General features: G+C 35.1%; 1 protein-coding gene across 1 annotated transcript; it reads left to right on the top strand.

The window, feature by feature from the left end:
• Positions 1-3,884: 3,884 nt before the first annotated feature.
• On the top strand, positions 3,885-13,175 carry LOC128549445 (uncharacterized). The gene is made up of 2 exons (XM_053526091.1): positions 3,885-6,637; positions 11,868-13,175. Exon 1 carries the CDS (start codon positions 4,010-4,012, stop codon positions 6,446-6,448), a length of 2,439 nt encoding a protein of 812 aa, XP_053382066.1. The 5' UTR covers positions 3,885-4,009; the 3' UTR covers positions 6,449-6,637; positions 11,868-13,175.
• Positions 13,176-26,546: the final 13,371 nt, after the last annotated feature.

Raw genomic sequence — 26,546 nt, 5'->3', positions numbered from 1 at the left:
AGACAATTTGCTGAACTTATAAGTCAGCAATGCCAGCTCAAAGTAAAGGTCACAGCTAAGGATCTAGGTTTGAACTTTCCATTATGTGTCCGTTCTGTATCTCCTAAACTCCTTGAAGGATTTTTATCAAACTTAGGTCCAATGATTACCTCATTAAGACGATGTGTAGAACGTATGTGTCAGCCATGCCGGCTCAAGATCAAGGTCACAACTTAGGGTCAAAGGTTTGATGAAACTTTGATCAAATGATCACCTCATCAAGAACTCATGGGTCAACTATGTCAACTCAAGGTCAAGGTCACAGCTCAAGGTCAAAGGTTTGAGCACTCATTTTCATGAAACTTGGATCAAATGATCACCTCATCAAGACAATGTGCAGAATTCATGAGTCAGCCATGTCAGGTCAAGGTCACAGCTCAAGGTCAAAGATTTACCCTTTCACTGTACATAACAGTGGCGGGGGATTTAGCTGTCTTTCAGACTGCCTTGTTTTTAAGCCTGCACTTTGGGGGTGGGGGATATAGATTTGCCCTTGTCCGTCCGTCCGTCTGTTCTTTTGAGAATGTTGTGTCGCGCCTAGCTCCAAAAAGTATTTGACGTAGAGTCACAAAACTTTACAGGAATGTTGGTCAGCATGATTGTGTAGTTTTGCACCTGGGGTTTTGCGTCTGGTTCATTCATACATTCAGTCCTGTAGGTGTTATGGCCCCTAACTTTGTAAAAATTGGTCAATTTAGTGTTGTGTCGCGCATAGCTCCATAAGTATTTGACGTAGAGTCAAAAAACTTTACAGAATGTTGGTCAGCACGTGCAGTGGTGCACCTGGGTTTCACGTCCGGATTCTTTCAGTCGTGTAGGAGTTATGGCCCCTGACTTAGTTAAAAATTGGCCATTTTGATATTGTGTCGCGCGTAACTCCAAAAGTTTTGACCTAGAGTCACCAAAGTTTACAGGACTGTTGGTCAGCATGTGCAGTTGTGCACCTGGGGTTTCGCGTCCGGATTCATCCATCCGTCTGTCCGTCCGTCCGAGAATGTGTCGCGCCTAGCGCCAAAAGTATTTGACGTTGAGTCACAAAACTTTACAGGAATGTTGGTCAGCATGTGTAGTTGTGCACCTGGGGATTCGCGTCCGGATACATTCAGTCATGTAGGAGTTTTGGCCTCTTACTTAGTAAAAGAATTTGTCATTTTAATGTTGTGTCGCACGTAGCTCCAAAATTATTTGACCTAGAGTCACCAAACCAAAGTTTACAGGAATGTTGGTCAGCATGTGCAGTTGTGCGTATGGGGCTTTGCGTCCGGATTCATTCAGTCGTGTAGGAGTTATGACCCCTGACTTGGTTATTTTTTTGCATTTTTTTAAATAGCACAATTGTTTTCCAAAAGTTGATCTGTGTCCTTTGGCACGTAGTGGGGGCATCTGTGTCCCATGGAAACATTTCTAGTTTATATATACATGTGTATTATTTAATTTCATCAACATACTTGCGACGTTCCATATGTGTGTCAAAATAAAAAAAAAATAAAATAAAAAAAAACATTGCCGTTTTTTAATAAACTTACAGTCCGTTTTGGCTGATTTCACAGTATAAATGATAAATGTTTGTAAAATTGGGGCATTAACCCTTATTATGCTGCACACGATTGATTCTGCCTTTTGCGAAATCCGTGCAGTTTGATCAAGATCTGTACTGTTCGCTATTCAGTTCAATATCTTTTTTGTAATCACCCTATTTTAACAGTTAATGGTATTGTCCAGTGATGGATATGTTCATAATAAAAATTTGGCAGGGTAAGGTTTAAGCAGTGCCTGATCTGCAATGATGCATTCGGCTCTCGTAGATTTAGCCAGACCCGACCACACTCGGCACAAGCCCTTCGTGGAACCCAGGCCTGGCAAAATCAAAATATTGCAGACTTTTGTACTGTTACAATAACTTCTTTATCAACACGGGAAAATCCTGTGCAGCATGCAAACATAAACACAACCACGAGTTTACGGAAGCGACTATGTGACAAGCTAAAATCTTCTCCGTACGTGTTCGAAGTCATACTAATAAGATCATAATTTTACAAGCGATTTTAAACGCAAATGTAGGAAGTTAATGAAAATATTTTTTATTAGACATTTAAACATTCTTTCAACATAGTACACATGACCTGAAGAGTAATTTTCTGTTTTCCTTGTCTGTAGTATGCTTCCATAGATTCTGACACCTGATACGCGTCGCTATTTATAAATCTGCTGTTTATTTCATTTGGGACGCAGGTAGTGGCGTGATCAGTCAGAAGATACAGAGTTAAAACATTTATAGAAGGATTTTTGTTTTTAAAACAATAAATTTGGAGTAAAGGTATGTTTATTTTACGGGAGAAGCAACATAGCAAGATTTTTAACTTATTCGCGCAGGGAAAGGACACGGACTTGTGACTGAAACAGTGTCATTAAAATGTCTGCTGCAAGATTGGTACAAACCTAAAATAATATTTTTTTATTTACTCGGACAGTTGATAAAGTGGAACATATAAATCATGCTTACGACAGTTTTATAGCAGTTTAGTGATAAGTAACTAAAGTTTTGTTACAAATAAATATTCTAATTTTAGAAATCAGTTGATTACACAACTTGAATTTTGAATAAGTCATCTCATTTGCAAATGATTTTGGGACATAAAATAACAGGAATCAGTTCACTGTTTAGCTACAATCTTCTACAGATTGCTCTTACAAACTGATAGAAACTCGTGTGAGAAATGTGATTTAGTAGACCTTCCGTAAGCCAGCTGGATGGCTTCTCCACATGGAGCTCGAACCCGCAACGATGAGGTTTAAGTGATTCGAAGTCAGACAGCGATCGTAAACATTCGGCCACCGCACTAAAACCAAATCCAGCGAATACTATTAAATCTAGATCTGCTTGAGATATGCGGCTTCTAAAAACTCAAAAATATGCACATGGACATATACACCTTATTTTACCGTTATGAAATAAACATGTTGATATAAAATTGTTTAAAGTTTCGTTGAAATCTACACTCTTGAAAGTTTTCTATTCGCGCAAAAAAGTCATGTTAATCTTTCGTGGCTTCTTTATGTTAACTGAAATACATCAGCCTTAATGCTCAATGCACGAATCTGCCGGACCACTAGTCAGCCAAGCCGGGATTTTTTCTTTTAACTTCTCATGAATTCAAACGCATGACCTAGAGTAATCATCATAAAGTCATGTAAATGAACCGTAGATTGTATTCAGTAAGTCAGTTAGCTGCTACGGATATTCAACTCATGATTGCAGTCGTTTTCCATCTGAACTCAGTTTAGTCCGCCAAGCTAGTAGAAAAAGTCTTAGGCATGGCAGCTTAGAATAATCATTTTGAAAACGTCCTTTTATTGATTTTTAACTAGTTGATATTTAGTTGTAATTTTTTATAATCAGTCGCTAGTCGCGGATTTTCATTTATAGCTATTCTACCAACAGGTCGCTAACTTTATGCTGGTAGGATGCCAATTTCAGGCCGCATGGCCACTAGACCGACAATTTCAGCAAGATACAGTTTACTTATTAATCATTTAGCCTTCCATTTTGTGTCCGCTCTTTATCTCGTAAACCCTTTAAAGAATTGTTTATAAAAATTCGGTTAAATACCCACCTCATCAAGACAATTTGTAGAACTTATGAGTCAGCAAAGCCAGCTCAAAGTCAAGGTCACAACTTAAGGTCGAGGTTTGAACTCTCCATTATGTGTCCGCTCTGTATTTCCTAAACTCCTTGAAGGATTTTCATCAAACTTAGGTCAAATGATTACCTCATTAAGACGATTTGTAGAACGTATGAGTCAGCCATGCCGGCTTAAGATCAAGGTCACAACTTAACGTGTTCATACACATATAAGTTGTGTTAAAATGCCAACAAGCTGAAATTTCAATATACATACATCTATCATAGCCCATTGTATGATGTAAGTAAGTACTATTTGGATTGACTGTATATATGTTCTTCTAGAAAATGGATCTGTTTCACGTATTTTTAACAAAGGACTTTTTTTATATTTCAGACCTGAGGGAAGATTTGATAGGTCTCTACAGAGAAGAGTACCATACCCTACCACTGTCACCTTTATTGGAGGAAAATGACACGCCTCTCCTTGAGTTCTACGTCATACCAGACATAGAGTCAGTGGAAATTCAGAGGGCGCGTGGAGGTGGCAAAGAAATTAGATCAAAGGTTACGTCATTGCATGATGTTTTCTACAAGGAAAATGAACCGTGTCGCAAAATTTACCTTGCTGCGGATGCTGGGTTTGGGAAAACAGCATTAAGTAAACGGCTCGTTTTAACGTGGTGTCAAGCCAAAAACTGTATCCCAAACGAAGATGAACATTTTAAGAAGGAAGACATTAGTACAATGTCGAATTTTGACTTTGTGTTTTTGTTGTCTTTACGTGATTGTTCCGAAGAATGGGACATTGATGAGATGATCAAAAAACAAATAACTAATGATCTAGCACACACTATTTCAACTAGTGATTTTGAAAACATTCTTTCTAAGGAAAGGTGCCTGATAATATTGGATGGATTGGACGAATTCACACACGCAAAAAATGACATTCCACACAGGAAAGCTAGGAGGAATTGTACAATTCTCACAACAACTAGACCATGGAAGTTGGGCGTTAGTAAGATACGTTCAAGTGAAATAGAGCGAAAGTTGGAACTTATTGGACTAAGTAAAACGTCTTCTAAAAGATTAAAGAGGACTGTGATCTCACTGTTATGTGGTAAAACTGACATAGAAAAACATATCCAAGAGTTTGATCGCGCTATCAGTGATAGACGTATTTCGGATTTGGAAACTATTCCGCTCTTACTGATGTATCTTTTGTGTTTATGGTGTGATGGAATAGAGCTAGGAGCATCTAGAACTGAGTTATATTGTCAGGCTGTTGAACTGCTCCTTAAACGAACGTTTGAAAAATATCCCGACATGCAACAGTCGCGCGAACAGTCCCAGAGTGATATCCCACAGTGTTTCAGTGAATATGAACATTGTAAGGAACACTACACATTTCTGCAAGCTTTAGGACAATTAGCATTTGAAACGTTATTCAGTGAAAACAAAGAAAGCACCCTTGTGTTTAGCCAGTCAGTGACAGAGAAACATCTAACCCCAGAGTATTTGAAATTAAGTCTTAACTCGGGAATATTAACACAAAGTACAGAAAAGACACTAACAAAGCAAATTTCGAAATTTTCGTTTTCGCACAAAACTGTACAAGAATTTTTTTGTGCATTGTACATTAGCTGTCAAAATGAAAATGATGTCAAAAACAATGTTCTAAACAAATGCAAAAGTTTGCAAAGTATTCTTGATATGTCGACAGTGCTTGTTTTCATCAGCGGAATGGTGGATGCAGAAATCATTTCTTCAGTATCACAGGAATTTCTTTCTGTTATCAGCGAAGATAAGATAACGAGCGAATACAGATCAACGACTGATGAGCGCTGTAAACCTCTGAAAGACATACAAGACATGTACATTTCTTGTATGAAAGAAAACACGAGCGATAAGGAACTCAAACTTTTCTGTCAAGATTTTTTCTTTAGTGAAGATTGTAAAGAAGAAAAATACTTTACATATTTAGCACAGCTCGCGGGGCACAATAAAAACAACATGGCGTCAATAAATATCGACACAGACCGTGGTCGTAGTTTACGTGAAATTATCGATTCTTGCAATGAATTGCACGAACTGTTCCAGATCAATAAAATATACTACCGGGGTGAAGAAGAAAACGCACAGCTTCCTGTACTGTTGGACAAGTCGTCGAAATGTGTCACTGTTTTACCGCCTTATCATCCTCGTGGTTCTTGGAGCCGTGAAATGTTGGAAACATTACAGAATAATTCTCTGTTACAAGCAATTTATATCGAAGATTTCAAGATGAGTCACGATGTACTGAATGACTTTCTGAATTATATTATAAACAGAAAAACAATGACGGAGATTATATTGTGGGGCTTAGACTGTACCGAGCACAGGCATTCGTGTACTTTCAGTTTAGATTTTAGTCAGCATTCAGATCTAAGGAAGTTAGAATTGGGCTTGATACCTAAAGTGTCACAATTGAAAGTTAATAGTCAAGTGAAACACGTGAAGTTGTTCAATATCAATCTAGGTGAAATGTCGCTGCCTCCTGAAATGGCGAATATTGAAAGTGTTTATTTGGACAATGTAAACATGTCTGCTTCAACATTGCGTGATCTCGTTAAGGTAGTGGAGAAACGTTCACACAAAGTCACAGTAACAATAGACTGGGGGTGTGAGATAGAACCGAAAACAGAGTTTGAACACGTTAAACAATATATACACTCATCTCAGAATTTCCGAGTTATACCGCAGGATTATAGCTGGGAGTTTGTGTTTGAAACAAATGTTGAAAGTTAAGTTACTATATAAACTCAGACTCATAGTGTAAATATTTTGTAAACATTCCAGTTGAAATATATTACACACAGTTAGACATATGACATATATTTGTGTATATAAATACACGCGTGTTAAAATAGTGACAACAAAATTTTTGGAAATGGAGGAAAAAAATGGATGTTCCTATATACAAGGACTAATACACAGGTAAGTTATTTTATTTGCTTTTATTTATTATATTAATTAATTAATTTAATAGTTTTAACAGTTTTACAGAATTGAGCCCCGTCATGTAAAAAGGGTCATCTTTGTGGAAAATGTTTCTTTGAGAACAAAATTCCTTCATCGAGCTGTGCCATCAAATTGACAATAGTAATTATTTTACATCTTGAGAAATGCAGTATATTAAAAGTTTTATAAGCCTCCAACCTACTCCACTCCCGCACCATAACGGGCCTGCATCTACTAGTCGGACCGTTCGTCCGTCTGTCTGTCCGTCCGTCCGTCTGTCCGTCCCTTTCCTATTAAGAACAAAAGAAAACTACACGCTTTTTATCATGGATAACTAAAAAGAGTTTGGTCAACAGACGTCAGACTTCATACGATAATTGTCTATGGTCAGTTAATGTCTAACTTAATGACCCCCGTCATTTTAAGGGTCAAAAGGTCAAAGGTCAAGGTCACAATGACCTGGAGACTGAAGACTGTTTTAGGTCGATAACTGAAAAATACTTTGGCCTACAGAAGTCAGACTTAATAGGATGATTGCTTGTGGTCAGTAAATAACCCCTATTATATTAAAGGTCAATAGGTCAAAGGTCAAGGTCGCAGTGACCTTGAGACTGAACATGGTTCCCATTGATAATGACCCGATGTTTACAAACATTCTTTTTTTCTTAAATTGAGTCGAAAAAGATTTTAACCTAAAAAACGTCAAACTTCCAAGGATAATTGCTTTAGGTCAGAAGATGACCCCTGTTGTTTTACCGGTCAATATGTCAAAGTTCAAGGTCGCAGTGACCCAAAGACTGAAAAAGTATCATGATTTATAGCCGAAAAAGATTTTAACCTACATGCACCAAACTTTATAGGATGATTGCCTGTGGTAAGAAGATGACCCCTGTAGTTTTAAGGATCAGCAGGTCAAAGGTCAAGGTCATAGTCATCTTGAGACTGAGAACGTATTCTGACTAATAACTGAAAAAAGAATTCAACATTCATATGCCAAACTTAATATGATGATTGCCTATCGTCATAAGATGACCCCTGTAGTTTTAATGGTTGATAGGTCAAAGGTCAAGGTCGCAGTCATCTTGAGACTGAAAATGTATCCGGATTAATAACTGAAAAAGATGTTAACCTACATGCGCCAAACTTTATAGGATTAGTGCTTGTGGTCAGATGATGACCCCTATAGTTTTATAGGTCAGTAGGTCAAAAGTCAAGGTCGCAGTGACCTTAAGACTGAAAACGTATCCTGATTAATAACTGAAAAAAAAACCTATATGCAACAAACTTTATTGGACGATTGCCTTAGGTCAGAAGATGACCCCTGTAGTTTTACTGAAAACGTATCCTAATAACTGAACAAGATTTTAACCTATTTTTAAAATTTTATAGGATGAAGATGACCCCTGTTGTATAAAAGGTTAATGGGTCAGAGATCATAATTTCAGTGACCGTAAGACTGTAAAAGGTTTCACGTTGGTTACTATAAAATTCTCTGGCCTACAGGCGTCAAACTTGATAGGATGATTGCATGTGGACAGTAAAAGATCTCTTGTTTTAAGGTCCAGTAGGTCAAAGGTCAAGGTCGCAGTGACCTTGACACTGAAAATGGTTTCCCATTGATAACTGAACCGGTGTTTACAAGACATTCTCAGTCTCAGCTGAGTCTTAAACACTATAACCTATAGGCGTCAAATTTCAAAGGATAATTGCCTGTGGTCAGAAGATGATACCTCTTGTTTAACATTTCAGGGTCAATAGGTCAAAGGTCAAGGTCACAATTATCTTCAGACTGAAAACGTACATTTTGATAAAGAACTGAAAAAAAATTAACCTATGCGCATCAAACTTTAAAGGATAATTGCCTGTGGTCAGAAGATGATACCTCTTGTTTAACATTTCAAGGTCAATAGGTCAAAGGTCAAGGTCACAATTATCTTGGGACTGAAAACGTACATTTTGATAAAGAACTGAAAAAAAAATTAACCTACGCACATCAAACTTTAAAGGATAATTGCCTGTGGTCAGAAGATGATACCTCTTGTTTAACATTTCAAGGTCAATAGGTCAAAGGTCAAGGTCACAATTATCTTGAGACTGAAAACGTACATTTTGATAAAGAACTGAAAACAAATTAACCTACGCGCATCAAACTTTATAGGATGAGTGCCTGTGGTCAGGGGATGACCAGTGGCAGTGACCTTGAGTTTGAAAATGTTTTCACATCGATAATAAAGAAGGACTTTGGACCACTGGTGTCAAATTTCATTATATAATTGTCTGTGGTCAATAAACAACATATTTATATTTTTGAGGTCAAATGGTCCAGGTCATAGTCGCAGGGACATAGTGATGTTCTTATAATTGTAGAACGCGTTTAATTATCTTAATTAAGAAAATGATGAAATCTTTTCATGAAATTTATTCTATTCATAAGCAAAACATAGATTGGCTGTTAAGAATTGAGGCTCGTCACATTACAGGGAACAGTTTCCGTACATACAGTTTAGTTACCTAAGCTTGACTTCCGTCGGCGTCGGTCTCAACACCACGCAACTCATACGTTTTGCATATATGCAGGTTTCTCTTAAGACTAAGACAAATGCTTTTAAACCGCACGCACACATTTTGCATCAACAACTGACCTCACAGGACAAGTTGCATGTTAAGTCCAGCTTTTGTTTTGTCGAAATTATGTCTCTTTATCTAAGTTTTCCCTGTAGGGATGACGTTCTGAAATGAATTTGTCCAAATGCTTTAAAATGTCGCACACATCTTCGATATTATTAGTTGACCGAACTGGGTTAGTAACATCACTGTAGCTTGTATTGTTTTAATAGCTATCCCCTTTTTAAACTTACGATTTAATTAATATCTAGTTTTTTTTTTATCAAAAATTAAATTAACTTAGTATACCAATAGAAGAATTATCGACACATGTTCAAAAAAGCATCCATACATTTGCTTATAGTCTGGCTACCGACTAGATAATCTTTTTTTTTTTTAAGAAAAAAATATTTTTTTATATATTCTGACTTCATCAGTCTTGGCTCTGATTATCTGTGTTTTGAGAAGAAAAGGGACATAATTATACTAAATTTGAATAGCCTCAGGAGTTCTCTCCTATTAACAAAACACAGACTAATTTGCTTAAAACGAAAAGGAAAATACTATGCAGCCCTCATATTGCCATATTTCCATATTTTGTTCGCAGAATAAACCTTCTTATTTCAGTACGTTCCGTTTTTTCTTTTTCTTCTTTTTGTTATAAGAAATTTGCATTCAGATGGTTATTTAAGTTGTTTATTTAAGGAAACGCGATAAAAACGCTAGTATTGCGTGGACAGACACCAGGAAGTATTTATTTTCACTTCCGGTTTACAAGCAGCTATTTGAAAAAAATATAATCAAAGCTTAAAATCATCCGCAGACATTTCTCTTTGCGATTAATCATCAATGAAGCATATATCTGCCATAAAAAGACCTTCACAGTACGGAGAAATGGAACTTTACTGATATTGACTACATTCGAGCGAACCACGGAGACATATCCGCCGAATGACTGGACCACGGAGGCATTTCCGGCGTATAACATTGGCATATCCGGCATATTACATCCATCAAGCGCACACTTAAACCAGAACTACTACATTCACTAAGAATATGTCTACGTACGCGTGAGATTTTATGGGGGCATTTTTGCCGGCAACGTCACGCGCAATGTCAAAAACAGCATCATGCCATCACAGTTGAAATAAAAAAAGTAACTTGTTAATTGAATGTGTTTCATTTCTTTTACATTTGATACTGCGAATCAGTCATAAAAATTCATTGTCCACGCCAACGTGATTCTTTAACATTTTTTTTTCATAATGCAAACTGTATACGCTAGTGAAAAAAAGAAGAAAAAAACAGTCAGGAAGTGTAAAGCATGTCAAGTTTCTGCGTGAATGCAAACAAACAAACAAATAAAATCTTAAGGTAGTTCTGCACGTTTGGGTCGAAATTTTTTCTATAATGTAGAATTTGATTAAACTCAATCAGAATGTACCTAGAAAATTCAGTAAATAAAAAAGATAGGGTCGTGTGCTTTTGATGAAACTTCCCACGGTTGTTAATAAAAATATGGACTATAATTTGGTGAAATAAAATGTATAGGTCCATGTGCTTATTTTGTGATATTTGACCATGATTAAAGTGAACCGGACATTTCACGCTCATTTTAACAAATTATTTTGAGTTTTTTAACGTGCCGCATGTTTTAATATCATATTTTGACTTAAGAAATATAGCAACAGTGTCATTGTAATAAATTTACTCACAGGTTTCAATTAATTCATAAATTGATTTTCATTTCCGTACGCCGAATCCAGGCTTTATGCTACGTTTTCCGAATAAATAACGTTACGCCATCACTTCCGGTTTTTTCAAACGTGCAGAACTACCTTAAAGCCAGTGCGAGAACGCAATGAATGACGTCACCGTCACACCTGCTTCCCGTAATTTTACAAAGTATGATATTCGCTGTAATAGGTGTGATAACACTAAATGTAAACTGTTAAGTGCAAATATTAACTTTTCTGTTGGTAGCATTCATTACTGAACATAACATATTTCTCCATCTTATCCACAAAGCGTCGCTGTTATAGGTTCCGAACTTTTGCTAGTATTTTAGTTTTTACTAAGGATTTCTCTTCCGATTTCTCATTTCCCCTTACATTTATAGAAAGGTAATTTATTCTGCCTTCCATAACTATAAACCTGGTTTTCACATGTACATGCCTTCTTTCTCACCATTGTAAAAATTCACTTTATACATGGCATTCAGTTAATTAATGTTTAGACTACCGAGACATTCAGAAAGTACAATAAATTTAGTGACTTGTATTTAAGAAACATAAAAATATAATGTCAAACGTCGAATGTCTGGGCAGCTCGACATTCAATGAAGTTTCAATGTCGAGCTGGCTCGAAGTTCAAAAATATGCCAGCACATTTGTGTGTCGTATATGTCAACATTCTTAAACGTGTCCATGGATTTGAATGTGGTATGCGAGCTATGCTAAAACTTGTCTCATGCCTATGTGAAGCAAGGCAAGCTTAAATTTGAAATTGGTTATGATTTTTTCATGGTTACATATGCGCAGTAAGGCGAGTATTCAAATGATAGTTAAAACGTTAATTATGTTATTTTCAATGTCTTTTTCAGGTCAGTTTCCTTGATACTTCAGATAAAAGATCAACGCCAACACCTCAAAACTATAGACGTATTTCCGGTGGCCATGCTACGTATATATCGCCATAAAATACGTGGATTTACAATTGGCCGCAAATACTTCTGGACCAAAGATCTATACTTCCGGTGGCTAGGCTACACACACCATGATGTACTTGGCATCACCTCTTGTTTCCGGCCATTGGACAAAAAACATTGCAAGACTTTAATCGTATTATACCAAAAAGTCTGAGAAAAACTGCTTTCAGTTATAAATTTTCGTTTTTAGAGACAAATCATACTGAATTTCTTATTAGTTAGTAAAGAAATGTCTGACTTTCACTTTTGTTAACACGTCGCTTTTAAACTTTTTTCTTATAAGAAACGTTAATAAGTAAAGTTTTGTATATACGTTGGTATTATGTAGAAGGCTTTCAAAAAGTCACACGCGCTGTCATAAGTCTTTTTTTTCTCAGAAAGGTTTGAATTGGCTTCATTATGATGCTAATTGCTAACAATGGTTAATTGTTATTTTAGGATAATAAAATTAAAATATTTGGAAATTGCCGTTTTATGGCAAATACATGTACAACGAAATTTGCTGTGTTTGACATACCGCGGCAAAGATGGAATTGTTGAAATATTAAATGCATTTTGCTCTAAGAAACAAATACTTTGTGGGGCATATTATCATGTCGTTTTCAAAATCACTATTTGTTTGCATGGTCCGTAGCCATATACTACAACATCTATTATTTTCAGAGGAAAGTCTTCTAATTAAAGGACTATTTCTCTAATATGACATGTACTTTTTGTAAAAAAATATTTGTTTCTAGCAGACGACTATTATATGACTTAGACTCTCTGTAGAACATTATTTGTTCCTAGCAGACGACATTCATATTTACATTAGGAAGAACATATTTTTACGAAAACATTGTAGAGTCCGTGGCGGACTTTTCATAATTTTGATAAAAAAGTAAAACTGGGAATCATTTTTAGCTCGAATATTCATAGAATAGTAGAGCTATTGGACTCACCCATGCGTCGTCGTTCGTGTCCGCGTCCCGATTTGGTTGAGATTTTGTATGTAAGGTGGTATCTCAGTAACCACTTGTGGGAATAGATTGAAACTTCACACACTTATTCACTGTGATAAACTGACTTACATTGCACAGGTTCCATAACTCTATTTTTTTTACAAAATTTTGCCCCTGTTTTCTACTTGGAATTGTATTGGTAAAGGTTTTGTATGTAAGCTGGTATCTCAGTATTCACTAATTAGAATGGATTGTAACTTCACACACTTGTTCACTGTCATGATTTGACATGCACAAAACAGGTGCCATAACTTTATTTTGCTTTTTTTACAAAATTATGCCCCTTTTTCAACATAGAAATTTTTGGTTAAGTTTTGTATGTAAGCTGGTATCTCAGTATCAACTAATGGGAAAGGATTGAAATTTCACACACTAGTTCACTGTCATGATATGACATGCAGTGCAAAGGGTCAATAACTCAACTTCGCATTTTACAAAATTATACTCCTTTTTCAACTTAGGAGTTTTGGTTTAAATTCTTATATGTAAGCTGGTATTTCAGTACCCACTTATTGGCATTGATTTAAACTTCACACACTTGTCCACTGTCATGAGCTGTTAAGCACTATGCAGGTTCCATAACCCTATTTTGACTTTTTAATAAATTATGCCCCTTTTCCGACTTCCGTATTCATTTAGTCGACAAGGCTGTTGAATAGTCGAGCATCGCTGTCCTCCGACAGCTCTTGTTGTTTCATATTATTGTAAAAAGTAATTGATAAAACAATAGATGAAAGCTTTCCAATGTGAACAGAGACTACTTGTATTGTTAAATCACTTAATGAACGGAAAACTATTTTTATCGAATGTTTCTCATTGCAGAGTTGGTGCAGCCGTTCTGCGCATGCGCGGAATTATTACGAAATGGAACGCATGGCAAAAATATTCCTTTTTTTGCATGTCCGCACGCATTTAGTGTATAATGTGCATAATATACTGACTAAAGGTTAGGGTTAGAATCACCATGGTTACAAAATATATACACTTAACGGGTATTTTTGTTCAAATTTAGTTAATCCGGTATATACCAGAGTCTGTAATATATCACGGGCGCACCAACTCTGTATTTAGTCACAGCCATTTTTATCTCTACATGAAATTTTATAAAACTTCACTTATTTGTACTTATTAAGCGAAAAGATTTTGCTAGAGTCAACAAAAGTTAAACTACGAAAAGGGGTCTTACGGACTATGATTATGATTAATAGGGTTCGAGTATTGTTAGCTTACAAATGTTGTACAGTTACTGACTTATGTTGAGGTCAATATGTGTTTCTATAGGTCCGTAAAAACACATACTGGCCGACACATGTGTATCATTGTTATATTATTAGCCCTTCTCAAATGAACTCTTTTAATTATACATATAGGAAAAAGTGATATCAGAAGAGTCACCATTCATATTGAACTTTCAATTTTTCCAATAATCGGTATTATCGCAAAGTTTGCGGGTCAATATCGCCTTTACGGACCCGCGCATGCATCATCCCTTTTGACCAATCAAATGGGCGCATTTGAGAAGTGTATGTAATATTACATTTTATGCAGGTCTTCTTTTTCTAAAGGAAGAAAGTCGTTTCCTTTCTGAATTATAGCAGTTACCTTGTGTATATACAGTTGATAGACTATTGTAGATATATTGTCTGTACCCCTTAGTTAATTTGTACTATATATGAATTGTTTTGAGTTTTACGAGATATGTTTATTGTTTGCTTATGAGAAGGATACATGATAATATATAAATGCTGTTTTAATCTAAACATGGTTACTAATGACACGTTATTATCTCACCTGAGAGCATAAAATGCTCAAAGTGAGCTATTGTGATCGTCCTGTTTCTGTCCTCGTCTGTGGTCAACAATTTTGGCACGATTTTAATAGTTTATAGTTTAAACATATTTTATTGCCAATATATACATATATAAACAGATAACTACGTCAATTGTACATATAATAGGCAAAAGGGTCGACCCACAAGTTCTCGCAACATTAGTGACGGGTCTTCCCTAATGCAAATATTTACATATTTAATTTACAACAATGACAACTAATCAGGTACATGTGTGGTAAATAATAAAATTACAATATAATAGCTACAAAAAAATGGAAAGAAAAAAAAAAGAGTTGAAATAAGTATGGGGTACAAGTACATGTGTACTTATAAAAGCAATCACATTTGTGACTAGTGGCAATGTATAGATAGATGTAAGAGTAAAAATGATGCAATTAATTTGCATTAACATGTACTATATTAGGGAAAAAAACTTTAAAAAGGAGAAACGAGTACATGTGACTTATATAGACAAACATATTTGTGACTAGTCAGTGTACAAAAAGATGTAAGAGTACAAAAAAAAAAGAAGATGCAATTCAATTGCATTAACATGTACTACATTTGGGGAAAAAGAACATAAAAAAGAAACAACTGGGGTCTTGTCAATAATAAACTTATATAATTATATATGAATAAATTGAATAATATTGCCTGCTAAATATGGTGAGTCTCAAAAGCGTTTGGTTGATTTTATGTAATGTTGGACTGAGCAGAATATTTTGCAGTTGTCTTCATATGACAATTCGGAATTACCAACTAAAAGAAGTTGGGTATTTAAAGGATGAAATTGCCTTAGATCGTGGAAAAGTTTAATCCTTTGATTTGTATATTTCGTACAAGTGAAAAGAAAATGTTTAACGTCTTCAATATCTTCTCCACAAGAACAGATTGAGTCCTGAGACAGATGGTTGCAAAATAAATGAAAATTCAAATTACTGCACGCGTTTCTAAGTCTTGCATGAATTATAGAAAATTTTCTTTCTCCTACAAGATACCATTTTGGAGTTTCTGTAGTTGGAAAAACGGTATTTTTTAACAATCTTTTAAAACTTGATAAGGTGTTTGTGGCTCTTATTTCAGGACTCAAATTGTTCCAAATATCAATAGCAGAAGGCACAAAGGAATTAGAAAATATTTGATTTCTTCGACTGAGGATTATAAAATTTTCAGCGTTTCTTAAGTTGTAATGTGTAGAATTGTTGACAATGTTTGGAAAAATATTATTCAAATACTCGGGCGCATCACCGTTGCGAATTCTAAATGTGATTAAAAGTTTTTGATATAATCGTCTGTCAGATAGTGAGAGCCAGTTAATTTCCTGATATAAATTTTGAATTGAGACAGACCGGGTAAGTCCAGTTACAATACGGGCTGCTTCATGTTGAATTTTTTCTAGTGTTTCTTTTTCGTACTGAGTACAGCCGTCCCACACTACAGAAGCATATTCTAAAACAGGTCTTAAGAAAGATATATATATTTGATAAAGAGTCTGTCTATTAAGAGTATACTTTAATTTTCTCATCATACCTAACAATTTTGAAGCTGATGTAGTTATTTGGTCAATGTGGTCATGCCATTTTCCATTTGAACTTAGTGTTAAACCTAAGTGTTTATGTCGTTCAACAAATCTAACAGGTACGTTATCAAATGTCAAAAATGGTTTGTTGATATTTTGTTGTAAAGTAAAAAACATTGCTTCTGTTTTATTCGGATTAAAATCTACAAGCCATTTTTTAGACCATGCATTTATCATGGCAAGATCATGGTTAACAATTCCTTCAAGATCAGTCAAAGAAGATGTAGTACATGCTAAAGAAGTGTCATCCGCAAAAAGACGTGCAATACATAACAAATTCTCAATGATGTCATTAACATATACTAGAAAGAAAAGGGGCCCAAGGACTGAGCCTTGGGGCACCCCGGCATTGACGCTGAGAGGTTCAGATAAAGAAGAGCCAACAAAAACTTTCTGGTTTCTGTTTTCAAGATAACTCTTGGTCCATTTTAACAAATTTCCTTTGATACCATTTAGTTGTAGTTTATAAAGGAGACCTTTGTGCCAAACTCTATCAAAGGCCTTAGAGATGTCACAAAATACAATACAAGTATAAGTTTTGGTATCTAGAGATTGAACAATTTGATGGTACATATCTAATAATTGATAAACCGTAGAATGTCCTTTCAAAAAGCCGGATTGTTTAGAGTAAATAAGTTGATTAGCTACCAAATGGTTATACATGTGTTTGTGTAGAATTCTTTCCATAAGTTTTCCTAGACAACTTAAAAGTGAAATAGGACGATAATTAGAAGTCAATTTATTATCTCCTTTCTTAAAAAGTGGCATTACAATTGCTGATTTCCAAATTTCAGGAAAAACACATTCTGACAAAGACCTGTTGAATAATGTACAAAGAGGTTTGGAAATTGTTTTGCAAATATTTTTCAATACTTTATGACTAATTAGGTCTTCACCGACCGCTTTATTAATATCTAAGATTTTAATTATGTCCTGAATTTCTGATTCTTGTATTTCTATAGTAGATAAACTAGCATCTGTATAGTCGGGCATATGCGATGGCACTTCATCAACGTCATCAAGGTGTGATATTGATGCAAAGTATTCATTTAGACAATTAGCTTTTTCAGAGTCAGAGAAGTAGTACGTTTCTGTGCCGTCAGAATTACAAGTTTTCAAAGGGGGGATAACTTCTGAAAAATTTTTAGTTTTAAGAAAACTACGCAGAAGCTTCCAATATTGTTTTTGATTGTTTGTATTCAAATCGACAAGGCTGTCCTCCAAATTAACATAAAATTTTTCTCTGGCATGTTTTTTTAAATTGTTTACTTTGTTTCTTAATTTTTTATAAGTATTCCAATGGTTTGTATTATGAGTAGAAATTGCAATGGATTTTTGTCTATCACGTTTGCGAGAATACAGTCTTATGGTTGAATCATACCATGGTTTGTCGTATGGTCTGATAGTGACTTCTTTATATGGTATACACTTTTTCATATAATCTAATAGTTTTTCAGTAAATAAAACTGCACCATCATTAACGTTAGTAGAGTTAAGAAACGACCAATCAGCATTTGCAATATAGTTATTTAGGGACTGAAAGTCGGCTCTATTGTATAACCATACTTTCCTTTTATTGGACATTTGACAAGAAAACGGGGCTTTGAAAAATGCACAAGTCGCTTTATGATCACTGATATTGTCAGGAACTGTAAAAACGTCACTGTGTAGACACGATAAATCATCAGAAACTAGAATTGGATCTATAAGTGTAGATGAGGTCGCCGTGACCCGTGTCGGATTTGTGACTACATTATCTAGATTATATAAAAGCATGATCTGTTTTAAGTGGCAATTATGTTTAAACTGATCTTCATTTATATCTCCAACGACAATTAAGTTTTCATTCATATCTAAAGCATTGTCTAGCATTACCGCTAAATCGTTCCAAAATGCTACAGGCTTATTTGGCGGTCGGTAAACGCAGCACAGTAAAAAAGACATAATACCTAATTTAACTTCTAACCAAACAGCATCTACTGAAGGATTTTCAAATTCTAGTTTTCGGCAAGATACTATTTTTTCAGAAACGTATATCAAAATTCCACTTGAGTGTGCGGTAGAATCTCGACGATACAAACAGTTGTTATAACCTTGAATAAACAATTTTTCATTTTCAACAATGTCAGTAAGATGTGTCTCAGTGAAGCAGAGTATGTCGAAATCAAGGAGGTTATCTTGTATAAATTCAATTTTATTTCTTAAAGATCTTATATTTAAGTGAAGAATAGATATACTGGGATTTTTGTTTTCATTATTTTGATTACTATTTATACACTCTGGTGGTTATACGTCGTCCGAAATAACTTCACTCGGGCCGCGCCCTCGTGTAATTATTACGCCCGACGTATAACCGCCCATTGTGTATAAATAGTGATAAAGCACTGTTTTGCTATAAATTATTTCTTAATTAAATCTCCAGACGCTGCATTATCTATTTTATCTTCATAAACCATTTCCAAAATGTTTACATCTATAAAATTTAGGTCAAATTTGAAACCTGATTATTTCAGTTCAAAAATTAGGTCAAATCATAGATATTTCAAATTAGCACAGTAGAGACAACGTTCTATAACACTTTGCGAGGATGTTTGCACTCTGTAATGTAGGTCATTTTCAAATTGGGTTAACCGAATTCTTAAAGTTACATTATAAGGTTTTTAAGTTTATAGATAAAGCAGCTGTCAACTTAACTCTTATGCATAATTAAACGGTCCTTACAAAGTAATGGACTTTACACAGTTAGGACCATAAAGGGAGACAATCTTAGATGATTGATTGAATGATATCTTTTACGATGTTAATTGATATTCAAACCTTTGGCAAATATATAAGAAAACCAATATTGAAATAAGGATTTATTAAGAAATAGACATATTTGAAGGTCAGAACAAAAAATGCGGCAGCCATATTTTGAACGAGCCTTTAAACTGTGTCACTAAGTCAAACAATGTTTTCTACATGAACATAATAAATCTTTATCAGTCTTTGTGTGTGAAAAATCTAGGTCAGTTTCAAAAACTTGGTTATTTATTTTAAACTTGACCTTAGGTCTAGAACTAGAACTTACGCTGTAGAGGAATTGCAGTGCATTGTAAAAACTATAATTTTGCCTTGCTTCCTTTTTGGATTATCTCCCTTTTAAGCTCACCTGGACACACAGTATTCGGGATGAGCTCTTGTGAACACTCGCCATCCGTAATTTGCCGTCCGTCTTAACTTTTCTTTAAAAGACATATTATCCGAGACCATTTGGCGGAAGTTCATGAAACTGTCTTGATATGCCGTGTATAGCCCTTTACCAAAGTTATTTTAATGTTGTTCCCTGCAGAACACTTAGTGCCATTCGACGATAATTAAGCGGAAAAAGTGTCTACATATTTTTGATTTCATGTTTAGGAACTTGGGTGCTGCATTAGCGGTGTTTCACCCATTTTGTATCATTGCGCGTGATTAGGATTTTTGTGTTTAAGGTCAAGGTCATATCGCACTGACTCAGAAAATGAAAATGTTTATGGAAGTTATAAAGTGTAACAGTTACTTGCTTTCAGAATTACATAATGATATGGTAAGTCTGAGAATTTGCCCATTGAGTTTGGGGTCAGTGACTCGAACATCAAGGTTGCAGGGACCTGATATGATTTCTGGTAATTTTTGTGTTCTTGAACAAAGAAACTATAAAAGCTTTAGTTTGCTCATTTTTCTTGTTCACGAGGCAATTTTCTATTGTCTGTTGGTTAAAGGTCAGGGCCATTGTTGAAAGAACCGGCTACCTAGCCACTGCCTATTGATAATTTGTTGAATATTGTATTCCATATAGCGACCTAAATATTTTGTGCATGTATGCACAATGTCAGTATTATATTGTTTTATCTGTTCAGGGATTTAAAAACATTAAAATATTTACAGATTTATATTATTTCTTAAATGACAAAAAAGAATGTACGCATCTTAGAATTCTGTATCTGAATAAATTTTCATTAAGTGTGAAACGCTACCTTAATGATATGACTTGTCCTGCTCATTTAGCAGAGCCTTAACTTGCAGGTTAAAGGTTTATAGTATCAATTTTTTGTCTGTTTTTTTTTCTCGTCAAGTTTGTGATGTTGTACTGTATATAATATTTCAGCAGATTATTTTCTGTTTGAAAGTAGTCCAAAATGTAGTTCCTTTTTTATGAAATCTGGTATAATGAGTCATAAGTGACAGGATGTGACAGTGATATTTTGGCTTAGTTTTATTGCTTATTGTATTGAGAAATATTTGGAGCATTGGAGCATTTTCGTTGTGAATTTCCTTGAGTAAGTTTTATTCTTTGAGAAAATGTCTACATACACGTAATTGCTAAACAGCTGTTTTCCTAGGGCAATTTTAGAGGGAGGTGTTTCTCAGAACGAATTATTTTTCTTGTAAATAACATAACATGTTGATATTTTTCTATTTTTGATAAGAGGGTATATCGTACTTTATGAGCAAATATGGTTTTCATATCATTAAAATACTCTACAGAGTTTAAAATAAGGTCTTAATATTTCATTGTTTATATGAAGTAAAGAATGAACTGAATTGCCAGAATGTAACCCAGAAGTTGAGCAGGGGTAAAATGTGAAACTTGCTTAGGTATGGCTGTTAATGGGCTAGTTTGGCCATATTATGATAGAATTAGGGTGTATTTTGTTCTAAAAATGCATGTTTACTGACTAAATAATGCTAAATTTTAGGTGTCAGGGCTAAGTTCAGGTATATTTCACAGTAAAAGTGAGTGCAGTTTACTGTAAACAAATAACAGAATATGGCAAGAATAAGCCTCAGCAAGGAGAAGTGGTCATAAATTATTTGGCAACAGGTTTTTCTAAGGAAATTTGGCAGACTAGCATACGTTACTGAAAATTGTATGAAGATAAAGAATGAAATGAATTGGTAGAATGTAACCTTGTATGAGTCGGAATTTAGCCCGAGTTGCCTTGTCATAAAAACAACAAACTTTCCTTCCGTTTTGATCAATTCTTCACAGAGAAATTCATACTTAACAACATTTTATCTAAAGCTTAATAAATACGTTTTGTATGGCAGTGTTAGCAGTTTTGTTATACTTATGTCAAGAGAAATAGTAAAGTTGCTTTTTTACCCGCGTATTGGCTTTATTGTGTATATTTTTGATAACGTATACCGGGCCCGGGTAGTAGTCTGGTTCATCATAGGCACAGAATTACAGGAAATGCTATATAAAGTACAGTTCATACAATATTTTATGGTGACATATGTCGGGCAGTAGTTTGGTAATCATAGGAGCAGAACTGCATGAAATGTTATATTCAATATAGTTCATACAATCTTTTATGATGACATATGTCTGGCAGTAGTCTGGTAATCATAGGCGCAGAACTGCATGAAATGTTATATTCAATATAGTTCATACAATCTTTTATGATGACGTATGTCTGGCAGTAGTCTGGTAATCATAGGCGCAGAACTGCATGAAATGTCATATTCAATATAGTTCATAAAATAATTTATGATGACATATGTCTGGCAGTAGTCTTGAATATCATATCAATACAGTTCATACAATAATTTATGGTGACATATGTCGGGCAGTAGTTTGGTAATCATAGGCGCAGAACTGCATGAAATGTTATATTCAATACAGTTCATACAATAATTTATGATGACATATGTCTGGCAGTAGTCTGGTAATCATAGGCGCAGAACTGCATGAAATGTTATATTCAATACAGTTCATACAATAATTTATGATGACATATGTCTGGCAGTAGTTTGGTAATCATAGGCGCAGAACTGCATGAAATGTTATATTCAATACAGTTCATACAATAATTTATGATGACATATGTCGGGCAGTAGTTTGGTAATCATAGGCGCAGAACTGCGTGAAATGTTATATTCAATATAGTTCATACAATCTTTTATGATGACATATGTCTGGCAGTAGTCTGGTAATCATAGGCGCAGAACTGCATGAAATGTTATATTCAATATAGTTCATACAATCTTTTATGATGACATATGTCTGGCAGTAGTCTGGTAATCATAGGCGCAGAACTGCATGAAATGTTATATTCAATATAGTTCATACAATCTTTTATGATGACATATGTCTGGCAGTAGTTTGGTAATCATAGGCGCAGAACTGCATGAAATGTCATATTCAATATAGTTCATAGAATAATTTATGATGATATAAATTATGTCGGGCAGTAGTCTTGAATATCATATTCAATACAGTTCATACAATAATTTATGATGACATATGCCGGGCAATAGTCTTGAATATCATAGGCACAGAACTGCATGAAATGTCATATTAAATACAGTTCATACAATATTTTATGTAGTGACTATTGCTATTTACTACTGTCGATGGAGTACAAAGTTACGTGAAACAAAACATTAAGTAGTGAAATATGCGGATTTGCATATGTTTTGATGTCTTGTACATAGTTTTGTTATATAATATGAGTTGATGTATGACTTATGTAAATTGCTTTATTTACGTTGTAACTGTTTATACAGTATTTTATGTCTATATAATATATGATGAACATTTTTATGGAGAGGATATCATGACAATTGCAGCATCAGTAGTTAGCTTATTGGGCGAGTTGAATTGAATGATGGGGATGTTAGGGAAATGAAGAAGTATAAGCTTTCAATGAAAGATACTTAAGTTACTTTACATAAAAAATGTTAATTTCATTTTTATTTTATTACTGTATATAGATAAAATTTTGTTTGTTCAATAATTGAATGCCACACGCTTCTTAAAAAATGGATTCCATTGAAAATGTAGTTGCTGTTGTTGTTGTTGATGATGATGATGATGATGATGATGAAATATGTAGTCATATATAAATATAGGTTAACTTCTGATGGAATGCATTTTTGTTTTAAGGTAGTTTTGTGCGTTTGGGTATATTCATTTTGATTAAAAACTTATTTGTAGACACATACAAAAAGCATTGAATTTCGGCAAATAGAAAACTTTGGGTCATGTATTTAATCCCCCGCCGTGGCGGAGGGATTATAGGAATGGTCTGCGTCCGTCCGTCCTTCCATCCGTAACAAAATCGTGTCCGATCGATATCTCCCAAACCCCTTGAAGGATTTTCATGAAACTTGGGTTAAATGATCACCTCATCAAGACGATGTGCAGAATCCATAAGTCAGCCTTGTCGGTTCAAGGTCAAGGTCACAACTCAAGGTCGAAGGTTTGAGCCTGCCATTTTGTGTCCGCTCTTTATCTCCTAAACCCTTTGAAGGAATTTTATAAAACTTGGGTCAAATGATCACCTCATCAAGACGATGTGCAGAACCCATGAGTCAGCCATGCCGGCTCAAGGTCAAGGTCACAACTCAAGGTCAAAGGTTTGAGCCTTTCATTTTGTGTCCGCTCTATATCTCTTAAACCCCTTGACGGAATTTTATAAAACTTGGGTCAAATCATCACCTCATCAAGACGATGTGCAGAACCCATGACTCAGTCATGCCGGCTCAAGGTCAAGGTCACAACTTAGGGTCAAAGGTTTGAGCCTTCCATTTTGTGTCCGCTCTATATCTCCTAAACCCTTTAAAGGATTTTCATCAAACTTGGGTCAAACGATCACCTCACCAAGGCGACGTGCAGAACTTATGAGTCAGTCATGTCGGCTCAAGGTCAAGGTCACAACTGAAGGTCAAATGTTTGATCCTTCCATTTCGTGTCCGATCTATATCTGTTAAATCCCTTGAAGGAATTTTATAAAACTTGGGTCAAATGATTAGCTCATCAGAACGATATGCAGAAATTTTGAGTCAACCATGCCACCTCAAGGTCAAGGTCACAACTAAGGGTCGAAGGTTTGAGCCTTCCATTTGGTGTCCACTCTGTATCTCCTAAACCCCTTGAAGGATTTTCATGAAACTTGGATCAAATGATCACCTCATCAAGAACTCATGAGTCAGCCATGTCAACTCAATGTCAAGGTCACAACTGAAGGTCAAAGGTTTCAGCTCTGTATCTCCTAAACCCCTTGAAGGATTTTCATGAAACTTGGGTCAAATAATCACATCATCAAGACGTTGTGCAGAATTCATGAGTCAGCCATGTCAGTTAAAGGTCAAGGTCACAGCTAAAATCAAAGGTTTACCCTTTCACTATCCATAGCAGTGGCGGGGGATTTAGCTGTCTTTCAGACTGCCTTGTTTATTTAAGTACTAAGTGTTCGGGGAGAGGAATTGTGATCTTTACTAATGGTCGTACGTCATCTGCTCAAAACGTTGTAATTCAGCATGAATCACATGATAATGTTCGATACCTGAATCTATGTGGCTTGACTCAGGCAGCGGTCTGGTTTACCAAAGGTGCACAACTACCTTAAATGCCATATTGTACACTTATGCTTTGACTATAGATGGTTATGGTGGGTTTTATCTGCTATGATACAAATTGAAATATAAAATTGGTAAATACAAATCGAATGTACACGAATGACAACCTCGACTTTCCATGTTGTTAGCTGAGTTTTTCTGATCACTCGATGTCCGTCGTCTGTCTGTCGTCTGTCTGTCAACATTTAGCTTGTGTATGCAGTAGAGGCTGTATTTTTAACTGATCTTCATGAAATTTAGTCAGAATGATAATCTTAATTAAATCTAGGCCGAGTTTGAAAATGGGTCATCTGGGATTAGAAATTAGGTCACTAGGTCAAATCAAAGAAAAACCTTGTGTATGCGATAGAGGCTGTATTTTTCAATTAATCGTCATGAATTAAGGTCAGAATGATTATCCTGATAAAATCTAGGCTGAGTTCGAAAATGGGTTATCTGGGGTCAAAAACTAGGTCACTAGATCAAATCAAAGAAAAACCTTGAGTATGCGATAGAGGCTGTATTTTTCAATTAATCTTCATGAATTTTGGTCAGAAATAGTAACCATGATGAAATCTGGGCCAAGTTCGAAAATGGGTCATCTGGGGTTAAAAACTAGGTTACTAGGTCATGTCAAATAAAAAACCTTGTGTATGCGATAAAGGCTGTTTTTTTTTTTCAATTAATCTTCATGAATTTTGGTCAGAATGATTACCTTGTTGAAATCTAAGTCGAGTTCGAAAATGGGTCATCTAGTGTAAAAAAACTAGGTCACTAGGTCAAATCAAAGAAAAACCTTGTGTATGCGATAGACGCTGTATTTTTCTATTGATTTTTTTATGAAATAAGGTCAGAATGATTATTTTGATAAAATCTAGGTTGAGTTTGATTATTGGTCATCTGGGTTCAAAAAGTAGGTCACTAGGTCAAATCAAAGAAAAACCTTGTGTATGCAATAGAGGCTGTATTTTTCAATTGATCTTTATGAAATGTAGTCAGAATGATTGCCTTGGTAAATTCTAGGTCATGTTTAAATATGGGCTATCTGGGATCAAAAAGTAGGTCATTATGTCAAATAAAAGGGAAAACCTGTGTATGCGACAAGGTTTTTTTTTAAATTTTATCTTCTGAAAGTAATCAAGAATTGCCTTGAAAAAACCCTAGGTTGAATGTGAATATGGGCCCATCTGTATTTTAAAAAGGGGTAGGTAAAGGGGTTTAAATCAAAGAAAAACCTTGTGTAAAAGTAGAGGCTGAAATTTTTTAAACTGATTTCAAAAAAATTTTTGGGCAGAATGGTAACCCTTTGATAAAATCGGGCCCAATTTCCCGAATATTGCCCATCGGGGATAAAAAACTAGGCCCACAAGGCCCAAATCAAGGAAAAACTTGTTTTTGTCCAATTTTAAAATAAATTTGGTCAGAACATTTGTTTCCCTTTAAATCACTGGGTTTCCAAACATGTTTTCCGTTAGGGTGTGTTATGGTGTGTTTCCAGTGGGGCGACCGGGGGCCCCATTTTTGACCCCTTTTTAAACTTAAAATTGTTGCAATTTAAAAAAAAAAGTTTGCATTTTTTTTCCCAAATCCCGTTTATTATTTTCCGTTTATGAAAATTTTGCAAATAATAATCACAGACGGACTCAGTCGGGGTTAAGAAATTTTAAAAAATAAGGTGTTTTTTTTCACGTTCTTTCGCGGAAGATATTGCGCACCAAAAGTCCCCAAACTTTTACCGCTGCAGAATTTGTGCATATACCCCGTACAAAGTTTTAAAAAACCTATAAATTTTAGGG

The sequence above is a fragment of the Mercenaria mercenaria genome, chromosome 16, assembly GCF_021730395.1.
Source record: "Mercenaria mercenaria strain notata chromosome 16, MADL_Memer_1, whole genome shotgun sequence".
Taxonomy (NCBI): domain Eukaryota; kingdom Metazoa; phylum Mollusca; class Bivalvia; order Venerida; family Veneridae; genus Mercenaria; species Mercenaria mercenaria.
The sequence above is the reverse complement of the archived record's forward strand: the minus strand, read 5'-3'. Positions and strand labels throughout refer to the sequence as shown.